Raw genomic sequence first — 15,979 nt, 5'->3', positions numbered from 1 at the left:
ACAAGGCGATCCGACTTACGCGAAATGGCTATAACGTGAGTTTTTCGGAAGCAACAAATTTTAGAGCTAAAGTGAATTTCTCGCTTTCAACACAAAAATATTTGGGAAGGAATCGTGATGCTAAGTTTCGGCTTTGTTATTCATATCTAAACATTGACTTCGTTAATGTACTTTCATCCTTTCAGCATCACCCAAGCAAGTTCCCACACACTGCACTATAAACATAGCTTTATTAGTGTGTATAACTCACCACTCCTTATATTTTTCATTAATTTATTCTAAATATGAAAGGTGATGAAATATTGTAGCATCTAGGCACGCTGTTTCATCTGAAGTTTGAAGATGGAACCAAAAAGCGAAAGTTTGACAATAAGAAAAGGTAGAGATTCTTTATACGCTTGAACAACTAAATAGTGGGTCGAAGGTAGCACGGCACTTAGGTATGAGTGAATCTTTCATACGTATAATTAAAAGTCAAGAGAAAGGCATTCCGTATAAGTCCAGACCTTAGTTTTAATATGCAGTGTTTAAGCAAAATGCAAACATTATGAAATTGGAATCTGTTCTTGTATTGTAGATTATAGAGATCCTGAAAGAGGAGTGTTACCATAGATGTAAATACTTAAAATACACCGCCAGCTCAGTCATTCCATCTGAGGACTGCAGTTTTGTGCTTTTTAGCACTCATCAGCCCGGAATAGGAATCACATGAGCTGGAGGCGAAAAATCTCTTAAGGGAGCCAAGAGAGCCAAACAAACTGGTAGCTAATGCAGAATTAGCAAACTAGATGAGCGACCGCAGCAATGGTGCGGTTCAACTCAAAGATTGATGGCAGAGCTAAGGTATTTTGTAGTAAGTTACCGCCCTAAAGCCAGGACTAAGGCAGAAATACTTAAAATACACCGCCAGCTAGTACGGCTAGTACCACCTTAGATGTAAATGTTATTAAAGCAAATGCGAAGCTACTGTATTTAAAAATAAATTAAAATGACAATCAGATTGCACAGCATAAATCATCATCAATTTTTAAGTAATAAATGTAACTTATTGTATCTAGTACTGCATAACTCTTACAGTGCAGTGTTTCAGTAATGCAGTTTTTTTTTCAAATATGGCAAAAAAATCAGCTCCTTATGTAAGAAGCGGTAATATATAAAAAAGGGTCATATTCACAATATTTTTCCACAACGCGAAATTTCGACTTACGCGAGGAGTCTTGCAACGCATCCTTCGCGTAAGTCGGGATATGACTGTAACTCCATAACATACTAATTTCGAATGATTATATTTCCGAAAGTAATAGGAGTGATACCAATTTTTTTAGTTCATATGTTAGATGAACATGTTGGTTATCAAACTTAATTAGTTTCAGATCTTTGCTATGAGGGCGAGAGTGGTAGTTAGATTTTAAACATTTGCATTTTTGTGAAATTTATCACATAAAAGTTCTAATATCTTCTGGCGCCCTTATAGTGACACAAATTTTATTACATATTTTTGATGTATGCAAGTGTAGCTAGGAATTTATGTAAAAACGTTGGTGTCATCATGAAGGCGCTTTGAGAGTATTGGCATTGAATGCAGTAAAAAAATTCATTTTCGGTTATTTTTAAATGGAATTTGTGGCCGTCGCCCTCGTAGTGACACCGATTTGCCAGCTGTAATAGTATCTAAGAAGACCATTTACTAGTATAGAATTTAAAAATCCATGTCATTATAAGGGCGCTTAAAGCAACAAGAACTTTAAAATCTGCAAATATAAAAAGCACGCAAAAATATGCCACGCCCCCTAAATTTAAAAATTTAATTTCCCAAAAACGGCAAGGCAGACAAAGCTCATATTTTGCACAAATATTACATTCATGATAAGGAACAACATTTGCAAAAATAAAGAAAATTAAAAATGTCAACAATCACAACCTGCCTGATCCTTACAGACAATGGCTCTTAATAGGATGAATTGCAGCTAGGATGTTTTAGCTGACACAATTTAAATATATTGGGTTTAGTGGCGCAGCCAGAAAAATTTTCCATGAGGTGTTTTCAAAATCGAAAAATTTTGCTTTCTTTCCCATTTATTTATAATGCAAAAATATTCAACATCTTAATCAAACAGTTTCTGTGGATTAGTGATTATTCATTTAAATTACTCATAAACAATTTATAATTCTTCTTGATATCACCATGACTTTAAAACGAAGAAAGTGGGAAAAACACAGAAAGTTTTTTTATTTTATTTTTATCGTACATTTATTTTCTGGGTTTTTTTTATTTATTTTTAATTTTTTTAAAGCAAGATCATTTAAAAGCTCCTACTCAGATAGATCTATGTCTTTATGAATGTCAAATGCTTGCTAATAACGATTTAGATCTTTCAATGAGAATTGGGAAAGAACCTCAAAAAATGTGGTGTGGTAAGCTTCCTTTATCTAGGTTTCCATAAAAAGGATTTGTACAGTGCTGAAAGTGCTGATTGAGCTTGATCAAATAGCAGGTTCAGATTCTAGACAGCTTCGACATTTAGTTTTAACGACTTTTCCATTGAGCAACGAACAGTTGGTATTTTTTTTCCAGGCGAAGTCAAAATGACATTAAGTATTCTGTAAGGAAGATCTCAATCATAGGCGGATTTAGAACTGAGTTCCTGGGGGGGGGGGGGGGGGGCAGCATTTTTTTTTATTTTAGCATTAGCAGTTGTATTGATTACAAATGGCTGGATTTAGACTTAGCGTGCCCCTAAGCTATTTCAGGGTTTTGGTCTCTTTAGTAGTCTGGTCAACTTTTCTATCAGTGACAAAAAAAAGGACCATTTTTTAAAGCTCCCCCCCCCCTACGCATCCATTATACATAAGGTCTAAGGTGGAAAATGGAGTCCCTCTTAAGTAGGGGATAGAATATCTCCAATTTTAGGGGGTTCGGGGTTTTCCCCCGGAGGAATTTTTGTAAAATAGATATAAAATTCTGCATTTTGAAGCCTTAGAAGGGGTAATTGGAACTACTAAAATCTCGGAGACAAATAGCAAAACACTCTTTTGCAAATTACGATAATACACAGTAAAAATGGTTTTCGGTTTGACAAATCAATTACAGCAGTTCTCAGAGAGAAAAAGCGAGAAGGAATATAAGATTATGCATTGTTATTTGCTTACTTTGGCTGTCAGTTCAATTCAATCAGTTTTTGATCACACCTCCAACCCACCGACAAATACAACAATGAATTAAATACAAAATGATCAATAGTAAAAAAACGCTTTAAAAGAAATGGTGTATAGATTTAGAAAATAGGTCCATTTGGACAATTCATAATTTACACACTTGATAAGAAATAAAGTTGAAGCACACTTTGCTTAGGAATTTCAAAGACTCATCTAATCCGTTTCAAGGACTCGAGAACAATTAAAATTATTTAAGGCACAAAAATTGGCCTTTCCAGTTTCTGAAAATTAGTACTTGATTGTACTGTTTTACAGTATTGTTCTAACTTTGTAAGAAACAACTATTTTAAGTTTGGGGCTTCAGTGGCCAAGCGGCATTGCTCAGCAACTGCTTGCATGCAGAGAGGCATGGGTTTGATTCCTGCCCAATGCCCTGGGTGTTTTTCTGATTTCCTTGTATTGTAATAAATATGAATTGTGCTATCTGTCTTATGTGTCTGAGCAAAAGTCGGACTTCCACCTAAAATGGGGCTCAGTCAAACGGAAGTCACTAATATTAGCCTCAAAAGCGGATTAACGCCTTCGTTATTCATTACCTTGGGTGCTCTAAGGGGCATCAGGAACAACAACAACAGTTTTAGTTTAAAAGGAAAAAAAACGATTGATTTTTCATTACAACAACTTTTTATTTTCAATTACAAGTAGTGCAAAAAGCGAAAAAAAAAATGGAGGTAGTGTTTTTTTTTTTTTTGTTTCCTTCTGGGCTGCACAGATTAACGATATACAGAAGATGTAAGATAAACGCAAGTAATACAAAATAATTTCAAAAATTACTGCATTCAGGATTAAATAAACAGCAATATATGAAACATGTGAGTCACAAAAATTTATCTCAAGTAATATGCTACAGAAACGTGAGAACCATGATTTTTATATTTTTGATGCAGGATGTGGCAAGGAGCTAAATTGGACACATTTCGGCATTTCTCCCCCTACCCCCATCATTTGTTATAAATTTTTAAATTTATCGTTTGTATCCACACTTTTCCAAATTTTCAAGGTTTTCAAGCACTAATGGAATTTATTTTTTCAAGTAGTTTTCTTCTTTTCTTTAAAGAACAAATCATGAAATTTTCCGGAGTTGGGGGCCTTCAACAAAGCGAGTGCTCTCAAATATAGCTTGTTTAGTTTGTAGGTAAATCGTTTTTTTTTTTAAATCTTTGTTTTAGTTTCCAAATTGTTGAAACAGTCGTTGATTATTTTAAGTATAGCGGCTGATTACTCATATTTTCACTCATATACTTGCTCTAATGGTTTTAAATTCAAAGTAGTCGTTTTCAACACATTTCAACAATTCGGTGACAGCTTTGCTCTTTGTAATACAGTGCATGGTGCCCCCCCCCCGTCAGAAAAGGACAGTCGCTATTCTCTTCATTTTCACTTCTGAACTTTTCAAAAAAGAAAAAAAATCATGATTTTTTTCTTTTCACATTTTTGAAATGTGTGCTGTTACCATGTATAAAGTCCTCCCAAGACTGGGAGGGGGCAATGACCCCCCTCGCCCCTCCCCCATAAATCCGCCCATGATCTCAATGTCGAAGCAGAAAACGGTTTTACCACCTATGATCTTGCAGCATCGTATTTGAGTAGTCGGGAAGTAGTAATCAAAGGACAGCTTCATGCTTCAAAGATGAAAATTCTGGTTTTTAAATTCAAAAGCCTGATCTAAATATCTGTTAAGGTTTTTGAAAAACTTTTTTTCTGATGTTTGTGGCAGACCCCCCTACTAAGGGTTGGAGGACCCTCAAGGGGTCCACGGACCACAGTTCGGGAAACCCTGTGCTAAATAAACAAACACATATTGTTTTTGTAGATGCTCTTATGCCATTGTCCATTAGCAAGGGCCAAACCCGAGGAGTTGATGTTCTCTGTCTTGCCATGCCCTCACACCCTGTTTCTAATGCCTTTTCAAACAATCACCACCGGGCCAGTGTCTCCCACTCTTTCTTTAAAGTGTTTACCTGATAACTATTTATTTAAAGAACTTTCAACTAAAAACCAATGTTTAAACAATGTTTAATAAAATTTATTTTTTAAATATACCTTATTCTTTGCAAGAACAGATTTGTTGCATTCCAATACAAAAATATAACTTTGTTTATCTACGTACACAGTCTCATGTGTTTAATTATATGTTATGCTGATAATGTTAAAATATATATTATCTTTCTTGTAGATTATGCTACCTATTTTTCTGCTTATATTTGTGAGCTTAGGTTGTAGTGTTTTGGTTTTATTCTTATTCCCCCTTTTCCCCAAATTTTGATACTCAATAAACCAAACTTTCAACAAGTAGAATATTTTTCTCCTTTTCCTGTAACTTCAACTCTGAAATTTTACTGCATGTTTTCTTAAAGCTTGGCATGCTTCGTAATATTGTTAACAATTCTCTAAGACTTAACCCATATTTCAGCATGGTGTGAATACTGATAGTGGCAAAGAAACTCAGGAAGCTGTATTTGAAGGAATTGCAGAGTAAGTAATTCAACAGGGTCAGCTGTAAAACATTTTTAGGGTCTGATAATGTTATCAAAATCTATCTGAATGCAGAAATATACTACAGGGCTATATTTTAAAAACTTCTTAGAAACAAAATTTTTGTTAAATATCATTTTCTTTGCTGTTTATGGATACACATGTGTACAATTCTTTACCATTATTTTGTTCTTTAAACACTTATTTTTACACTATGTAATCTAAAATTGATATAGATGTAATTTTTCTGCTCTACATAATAAAAATGCAATCTTAAAAATATCACTTTACTTTTCAAAAAACTAACAGTAAAATTAACAACAATAATAAAGAGCAAGAATTATTCCTACCTGAAAACCAAGTATTAAGTTATTTTTCATCAGCAAAGTCAAATGCAATTACTTCAAAAACCATATTTTTCAAAATGCATCGTTAAATTCAAAGCAATAATAAGAAATTGGACTAATTCCTAACAGTAGAAAACACAGGGCCGGATTTGGAAGTGTGGAGGCCCCAGGGCAACGAAGGAGTGGAGGCCCCCTATTCAGGGTTCGAAAAGATCATCATATTTCCGAAAATATCCGATACTTTGATATATATCCGAATATTTTGATATATATTTATATATCCGATATTTTCGACCCGTGAACGTTAGGATATTTTGTAAAAATTTTATTGTGGGGGCCCCTTTGTTGTGGAGGCCCCGGGGCAGTAGCCCCGCCTGCCCTCCCCTAAATCCAGCCCTGAGAAAACGAAAGGTATAGAAAACTTTAAATTTTTCAAAATACCCTTAGAATCATTTATTTAAATAAATTTCTGTGCTTAGCATGTAAATAACACTTGATGCTTAAATGAATTATTAACATGTATACATAATCATCATTCATATTTATAAACCATTTCTTTTCTTATAGCTTCAGAGTTGACAATAAAGTTCTACATCCAGCAATGGCAGAATGGTAAATTTTTTTTTCTGTTAAATCTTTCAGTTTTTAGTTTGTGCACTCTCTATTATCACAAAATTTCATTTGCGTTAATTTTAATTAATATGAAACATGAGAGTGTTTATTTAAAAACAATGCTGTATGATACTTTCTTTTTGATTAAAAAAATAGATTGTATTTTTATTTATGTCTTATAACAATAAATTTTATAATTTATTTTTTTTAATGCAAATATGTTTCAGCCGAGTTTTCAAGTCTCCATTGGAAATTGAAATCATCCGTTACGCAAATCGAATTAGTAGTGAAGCGCATAAAGAAGTAAGTGAGACTGTTTTGTAACTATATGTGATTTTAATGATGCATTTCAAATCAAAAGTATCTTAACTCCAATAAAACAATTAACTGAAAAGTTTTTATGTATTTGTGGCCCCTATGCAAGCTCTTATTCAAGTTGGTATTAATTCAGATTAGTTGAATGGGACAAATGTGGGCAGCATGCTTGTGAAGGCCATCAAGAAAGCACTTGTGGGCAAAGAACTATGTCAATATTCGTTGACTTACCTGATGAAAGTGTTTTTAATTTTTCTATCTTTTATCTAAAGTTTGAAGCAGCCACTCTTGGATATCCTACAAGAAGGGAGATTTTTCCCAGGTGCTCTGCACCAAAAGCAGCTTTTTCTGACTTCAGTATAGCTCATTGAAGCCCCTCAGCACACATGCTAAAAAGAAAAAAAATATATATATAGGTACAAAAGCGAGGGCACACAGATCCAGCTTCTCTTTTTTCAGAGAGTCATTTTCAGAGAGGGGGCATATGTGTCCTTTTCCTCCATAAATAGGGGGGTCTAAAGTACGTTTTTCGAAATATAGTCCCAAAAACACCGCTTTAAGCTGTCTTTAGAATCTTAAAGGGTACAGGTGTAGATCATGACCGCATGATCTGCACCTGAACGAGTGAAAGGAGAACACAACTAGATAGATAACATCTTCTGTGCATTGCAGTGATGTAAATACTTTATGGAAAACTATGACATGACCATAGCCATGTGAGAAAGAGCACTTCTTATACTTTTGACTTACTCAGTCATAGTGGCAAATAATATTAAAGAAGGTTTTATTCTTCAAATACAAATACAAATACAAAAGTGACGACCAGCAACAGGCTCTGGGCCCAGCTAGACTGGTCCTAGTCAATTTACAATCCCCAGTGAAGATCAATGGCCCTCTTAAAACTGTCTACTCCTTTGCTCATTACCACCTCTTCCGGTAAGCTGTTCCAAGGTTCCACTACCCTGCTAAAATAATAATTTTTCCTAATATCCATGTTAGCCTGAGATTTAAATAGCTTGAAACAATGACCCCTTGTCCTGTTTTCAGTGCTAAACTTTAGCCCCGTAACATCTTTCGTTTCAATAAATTTAAACAGCTGAATCATGTCCCCTCGGTCTCTTCTTTGCTCAAGACTGTACATTTTTAGCCTTCTAAGCCTGGAATCATAATCTAAGTGGGAAAGTCCACTTATTAGCCTTGTAGCCCGCCTTTGAACCCTTTCCAATACATTAATGTCTTTCTTAAGATAAGGAGACCAAAACTGAACAGCATACTCCAAATGGGGTCTTACCAAACTTCTATATAAGGGCAGAAGAACTTCTTTAGATTTATTTGAAATAGATCTATTGATAAACCCAAGCATCTTATTGGCTTTGTTGCTAGCAATGCTGCACTGTTGGCTAAACTTTAAATCCTGACTTATTAGGACCCCCAGATCAGTAACTTTGTCTGCCTGACTAATGACTGAACCTTGCAAATAATAACTTGTACACTTATTTCCATGCCCTAAATGTAGCACTTGACATTTCCCAACATTAACAGTCATACCCCATTTATCAGCCCACTCCGTAATATGATCTAGATCCTCTTGCAGCTGATTTGCTTGTTCTTCATTTTCTACAGTCCCCATAACTTTGACATCATCAGCAAAACAGTTCATGTTCCCAGAAATATTTTTGTGAATATCGTTCATAAAGACAATGAACAAAACAGGCCCTAACACTGATCCTTGAGGAACCCCGCTTAAGACCTCACTCCAATTAGAATAATTTCCCCTTACAACTACTCTTTGTTTCCTTCCGGTCAGCCAATTTTTTACCCAAATGAAAGTTTTCCCTCCTATTCCTATATCAGCTAATTTGCTAAGTAGAGCAACATGCGGTACCTTATCAAAAGCTTTTTGAAAATCAATGTAAACAACATCTACAGGCTTCTTATTGAACAGGCTTCTTATCTTCACGTACTTTGATATTAAGTCTTCGCAGCAATATCAATAACTGTTATTTGCACATGAAATTTGTACTTTTCATGCATCAGGAAAAATAAGTACACTGTTGTATAACTGAATTTTGGCAACTTTGACTTTATATAGAAACTGGAATTTTTCACATAAATTAGGGTAAATATTAAAGAGATGGAATAGCTTTAATTTATTTGCATAGCTTTTGTTGCAATGCGTTATTAGTTTTTCTATCGTAAATTTAAGTTTGAGGCATATTTTCTTAACATTTGATTCTATTTGCATTTACTAGGTAATGCGGCGAATTAGACCTGGAATGAAGGAGTATCAGCTAGAAAGGTAATAACAAACTTTTTGTTTGTTTACCAATTGAAGAAAGGTTTCGAAAAAAGCCCCCCACTCCCCCTCCTCAAAAAAGATAAAAACTGCTGGAAAATGAAATGTGTTATAAGAAGATAATTTTTTCAATAAAACCTTCTATGTCCATGAAATTTTTGGGTCACTTTTCCTAGCAAACAAGGTACATAGGCAATTTTTGGTTTGAAAACAGTTTCAATAGGAGCTTGCTTAAGATTTTAGCATTGTGAAGGCTGTGTTTGTACTAATAGTTTAACACTTTAACTAGTAAGGGTACTGTGTCTGGAATGGAATGAATTAAAACCATCCAATTTCGAACACACATATTTTCCATTTATTGCATCAAATACAGTTGAGTTGCTTAATGGTTGTAATATGATGGAGTAAATCAGTTAATTTTTTTCAATTTAGCAAATACTAAAAACAAATCCAAAAATGTTATTTTCATTCTAAATAAAAAAATAAACATCTTCCTAAAACTTCATTCATATACATCAGTGATTAATGTAATCGTAATTAAATATCACATTAGTTTTACACAGAAATATGATGCAAGGTATTTGTGAGTCAAAAATGTTTAGAGTTCAAAATTTGAACTCAATGCTCAGTAATTTGAACTTCAAATTACTGAGCATTTAGTACTAATTTTTACATGAAAGAAATGCGTAATTGATGTAATTCCTGAGGTTTTTGAATTAATAACCATCTCTAACTTTACCCATGTCAGGGATGGATCTATATTTTTTTCGAACCCAGACAAAAACTTGAAACTGTTGCCTTTATCCATATTCTTTCAAATTTTATGTTTAGTTTCAACAAAAAAAAACCTTACAGAAATGGGTCAATTTGCCTCCCACGGAAATTGCCAGCTGAGGCAAGGACCCCGGCTTGCTCTCCCTAGATCCAATTCTGGCCCATGTCTAAACACATAATAGAAAGTTTATTTTTTGTCCTGAGAACAGAGACAGCGATTGGGACTGAAAAGTGAAGGGGGGGGGGGGGGGAGGGTCAAAAAAAAAAAAAAAAAACACACACACACACACAACTAGAAACCATAGGATTTTTAGCGGCAGCAAAAAAATTAAAGAATGAAAAAAGGGGGAAGTAAAATCTAATAGCTTAACTTACGTTTTTTCTTAAGATTTTGATGAATTTACATAATAACTTTCCCCAAAGAAGCACTTATACATGAATTAGACTTACTTTATTTACCCCAAAGTATTTTGAGATGACACAAACACTTGGTAATAATTTCATCAAGCAAGTATGGCTTGTTTAAGTAAAACAATTGATTTACTAATATCTAAACAATGAATACATAAACTAAAAGTTACTGCTTGTGCTAAATAATGTTTTGTAAACAGATATTAGTGTAAGTAAAACAAATAAATATGATCTGAAAATTTCAACATTTCTGCTTTTTTTATAATTTCTAGTTTCTTAAATTAGAAAATAAAATTATTAAATGAACCATAAAAAGGGGGGTGGGCACTTTTTTATGGTTCTCGTGGCCACTGCCAATGAAGATTAAAATCTTGCTTGCACGAGAGAAATTTAATTGCAAGTAATCATTCATATCCATAAATAGGAATCAGAAGGTAAAATGAACCTTAAAACTGGAAAATCTTTTTATCACACACACACACACAATCAAGCTACTAGTTGCAGACATTTTTTTAAAACTTTTTTTTGAACAGAGAGTTCAAGATTAAAAGTAATATATGTCCCATGCAGACATTAAACTTAAGAGTTCAAGATTTAAAAATTTTCACTTTCTGTAATAGCTCTGAAGTATCAGTACAAATTAATGACTACATTTGATTTTGTACATTTATTTATTAAATTTTTCATTCAGTTAAACATTACTCGGAGAGCAAACTAGACTTATGCTTCTATAACTTATGATGCTTATTATTATTTTCTCCATTGAACATGTTTTAATATTTATGCTAGTTTTACTTTGGCACTCATTTTTTATTGTAAAAACCAGAGCAGTTTTCAGGTAAAACCACAAATAGTGGTAGGTACGGGGGGGACCCTGGAGTAATAACTTGAAATAAAATTTGATATTTTCCTGCAAGTATTTCTCTAAAAAAAGAAAAAAAATACATGAAGAAGTTTTCTTGAAGGTTGAATTTTGAGCATTGAATATTTTTAACCCCCTCCCAATCCTTGCACCTTTGAACTCTGCTTTTGCTGAGTGCATATATAATAATGTCTTTATCCAAAGAAACATTTTTGCAATAACAATTTAAAAATTTACACAGTGAAATTGTCAGTAGACACCACATAAACAATGAGCAAAATTTAAATAATAAAAAATTCAATTTTTAAAATGATGTAAACTCTGCAATTTTGCTTTTTGTTTTCAGCATATTTCTGCATTATTGTTATTACATGGGTGGATGTCGTAATGTGTCATATACATGCATATGTGGAAGGTATGTATAATGGTGTTACAAACCATTTTTACTCCTTTGTATGAAGCATTTTTTTTTTTTTTGTCCTGAAAAATAGTTTAAAAAAAAAAAAAAAATCAACTGTGTGCTCTTTTATGCATAACAAGTCTTGCAGTCCAATATTAGTGCCTTGTTTGTAAAAATTACAGCAAAACACTGCAGTATCACATACATAAATATGAAATATCATGTAAAATTAAATCTAAAAGAAAATAATCTAAAATCATATGTTATATTAGTATAAATGTTAATTGTAACACATAATGTTTGTATGCTATTTAGAATTATATTATTTTACTTCAGATTTTTATGAATTTTAATTGAGTTACTTAAGAATTAGCTGCTTTATTCATTTTTTCATTTGCTAGCATTATTCGCTCTTTGTTAACTTATTTTACAAAATTATATAATTCTGAATTAAAAATACTCAGTCTGTGTTCAGCCTTAAGACATTTTTATTTTTTCTGACTAACTTTTAATTTTTAACTAGGCATTTTTAAGATACAGTAAAAGTTACACAACACTTTACAGGTCACATGTTTTTGGCGTAAACAGTAAATTTTTTCGATTGAGGAATCTTGTCTTGTACAATATTTAATTTTCACGCATCGGGATGTTTGATTTTCACTGCTCAGCCTGTTAATTTTAATTATATTCTTATTAATATATTTAATGCTAATGAAACAAATCAATAAGTTAAATGTATTTTGTTACTAAAATAGTTGAATTTATTAATTTAATATAAAATTGTTTTTTGCTAATAAATAACTTTATTTAATCATTAAAGTTTTTGTTTTAATATTTCAGTTTTCAAATATATTTAGTGTTCAATTCAAGGGGAATTGAAGACCCCCTTCCCTCGGTAACGATTAAAGTTAGATTCCTTAATAAATGTATCGTAACTGGTGTCCGATTTCTGAAGTTTGACAAGTATTCTAGATTTAATATTTCACAATGCGTCAGTTTAATTTATAGTTATGGCAATACTAATTAACAGACTTCGTTGGAATTTTTTTTATGTACTATGCTCCCCAATTATTAGAAGAGCCTGGACCGATTAGGAAAATTCTTTTTCTGTTTAAAACGGCATACTTCTCCCGGCCGTCTAATGGTCTTCAAGTCTGGGTATGAGGGATCCTGGAGAAATCGAGGGAACTCTTCAAATTTCTTACTCGTGCTTTATTGCCTGTAAATTCATAGTGTCTCATTTAGTGAAACGATTTTTATGGGGGTTTTTATTTAATGGATAGGAGGGATCTAACTTAAGACCCAAACCTTTGCTTCACCATATTTGTTCTTTAGAAAAAAGTTATGGATAAAAAACAATAAACTTCATTCAATTTCAATATCAAATGATTAAATATAAAATCCATTGTTAAAGAAAGTGCCCCCCATAAAACTAAAGGTACTTTCTTTACTCAGTGTTAAAGAAAATACCATAAAACATTAATAATAGTCGGGGGTGCCCCCGTATGGGCGAGGGAGGGTGTTTTGAGGGGTATTTTTCCTTTTTAGGGGGGGGGGGGGCTCTTCCTTTGGGGGAGTGCCCTCCTCCCTACATAGGCAGATTTAGGACTGAGTTACTGGGGGGGGGGCAGGATTTTTTTTTTTAAGCAACATTTTTATTGCCCCCCCACTCCTATGTTTTTGTCTGTTTCCTGAGTGCATAAGTCCATACTTTACTTTTTTGTGTGTCGTTTTCATTAATGTGTTTTCATGCTGTCCTTTTTGAATTGACCTTAAGAGAGGGAGCTGGTATCAAGAGAGTGACGCAGGGCTCCCTTTTAAGTGGGAAATAGAATATCTCCAATTTTAGGGGACCGGGGGTTTCTCCCCCGGAGAAAATTTTGTAAAATGGATATAAAATTCTGCATTTTGAAGCCTTATAAAGGTTAATTGGATAGACATAGAAATTGATAACTAGATTATACAGTTGTACAGTATTGTTCAAACTTTGTAAGAAACAGCCATTTTAAGTTTGAAAGAAAAAATAAACTAGTTTTCTCATTGCAACAACCTTTTTTTAATTATAAGTAGTGCAGAAAACGAAAAAGAATAGAGGTAGTGTATCATTTTTTTTCCCTGGCTAAAGATTAACAATATGCAGTAGAAGTAATTGGAGCTCACTTTGCTTAGGATTTTTAAAAACGTATCTTATTATTTTCAAGGACTCTAAAATAAATAAAATTATTTAACGCACTTCATTTGTACTTTCCAGTCTCTGGTATTTTAATACTTGATTGTAAATTTTTGCAGTCCTGTCCTAACTTTGGGAGAAATAGCTATTTTAACTTTAAAAGAAAAAAAAAACATAGATTTCTCATGACACAGGGGTCGAAGTAGTCCTATATGTCCTATATTTCCAAAAAAAGCAACAGAATCGTCCTATATTTCCTATATTTTTCAAAAATGTCTTATATTTCCTATATTCCCTTTTTATACCATATATATCTTTTGAAAATAACGTTAAATAAACTTTCTGACATCGGATTTTTCGCTGAAAGTACGTGCCCAAACGAATTTCAAATTAAAAAACTCAACTGACTAAATTCTGCAACAGGCATCTTCTCTCATTGGCTACAGCAATGTGACATCACTCTATAGTTGGTGCAGTTTCGAGAACCAATTCTGAAGTTGTTTTAGAATTTTGCATTTGAGGAGGGGGGGGGGGCGGCAACAGCTGTTTGTTTTGTTTTCCATCATGGTTTTCGTTGGTATATTTTTGCGTTCAGTGCATTTTCTGATCGGAATGTTCTAATTTTCTTTTTGCAATCTTTTCTTTTTGTGGAATTTTGGGATTGTGGAATGGTTAGTTCCTTATGATGTTAAAACGTAGTTTGTTGTAATAAGTGGAATTATGATGGCGAAATCGCATCGCTTAACAACATTTCGTGTGGAGTTGTTGAACCAGGAGGACATTAATTCTACAAATTTTGGTGCATGGTGCAAAAGAAAAAGATGATTTTACCACTTTTTGCCATTTTTGCAAACTGTTCAGTGCCCATAAGCAATAGTGGCAGCATGCTAAAACATTCAAGCATAAAGAAAACTCTGAAAAACGTCAGAAGGATCCTTCTCAAGCTCTGTTTGTTCTTAATACAAGTGGTAAAGGGTTCAGTTTAGATATAAAATCTAAGAGCAGTGGAATTAGTACTTGGGTCATGAGTGAGGAAGACAAAATAAAAATTATCTTTGTTCAAATTTTGTTTAGTTGTTTAGTCTATAAAGTACACTTTTTTCAAAAATTATTCTTTCAACTACAGGAAAGTCATTATAGATGTAAGGTATTTTGTTTGAGGTTTTTTTTAAACAAAATCATTGATAAGAATAACTGAATAATATATGATATGTATTATTTCTTTTTTCATAGCAAAATTATTCATATAATGTGTCCTATATTTGTCCTATATTTTTTGTGGAAAATGTCCTATTTGTGACAAGTCGGTCACTTCTACCCCTGATGACAACAACTTTTCTTCAGTTGCAAGTGGGGCAGAAAACGAAAAGAAATGGAAGTAGTGTGAATTTTTTTCCCGTGCTAAACAGATAGACAATATGCAGAAGAAGTAAGATAAAAGCAATCAATGCAAAAGAATTTCCAAAATACTGCATTCAGGATTGAATAAATAGCAAGATATGAAACATGTGAGTCACAAAAATTTATCTCAAATAATATGTTACAAACATGAGAACCATGATTTTTACATTTTTAATACAGGATGTGGCAAGGAGCTGAATTTGACATATGTTGGCATTCCTCCCCCTCAACCATTTGTTAGAAATTTTAAAATTTAAGGTTTGTAGCCACACGTTTCCAAATATTCAAGGTTTTCAAGCACTTAAAAATGAAATTAATGTTTTTTCAAGCAATTTCCGTTTTTTAAGGAACAAATCATGAATTTTTTTTTTTTTTTTTGATGAGTTAGGGACCCACTTCAAAGCAGGGGCTGTAAGCAACAGCTTGTTTATCTTATAGGCAAATTCGACCCTATTTGTAATTCACTCCTACCTGTAAATTTTTGCTTGATTTTTTTGTAGTTTTTACGAAAATTCGTCAGTTTTTACGGTTAAAGGATTTTTACCATTTTACCAATCTTTGTTAGGTTTTTATAGACTTTTATAAAATTTCAGTAAATTTTTCCAAAACTTTTGATGACTCAATTATTTAGATTTCAATAATGACAAGGATTGACTCACTTAGACTTAGATGATTATGACTTACCTTACTTTTTAAACAG

General features: G+C 33.0%; 1 protein-coding gene across 1 annotated transcript in view; it reads left to right on the top strand.

Annotated features, from left to right (window-relative positions):
• Nucleotides 1-15,979, top strand: part of LOC129235319 (xaa-Pro dipeptidase-like) — a 42,231-nt gene that overhangs the window by 5,555 nt on the left and 20,697 nt on the right. The window contains exons 6-10 of the mRNA XM_054869054.1: nt 5,630-5,691; nt 6,606-6,650; nt 6,878-6,953; nt 9,218-9,264; nt 11,655-11,723. Coding sequence (XP_054725029.1) covers nt 5,630-5,691; nt 6,606-6,650; nt 6,878-6,953; nt 9,218-9,264; nt 11,655-11,723 — 299 coding nt within the window. The remainder of the gene's footprint in view (nt 1-5,629; nt 5,692-6,605; nt 6,651-6,877; nt 6,954-9,217; nt 9,265-11,654; nt 11,724-15,979) is intronic.

This window comes from Uloborus diversus, chromosome 2, assembly GCF_026930045.1.
Source record: "Uloborus diversus isolate 005 chromosome 2, Udiv.v.3.1, whole genome shotgun sequence".
NCBI classification, from domain to species: Eukaryota; Metazoa; Arthropoda; class Arachnida; order Araneae; family Uloboridae; genus Uloborus; species Uloborus diversus.
This window is presented reverse-complemented; position numbering and strand designations above follow the sequence as displayed.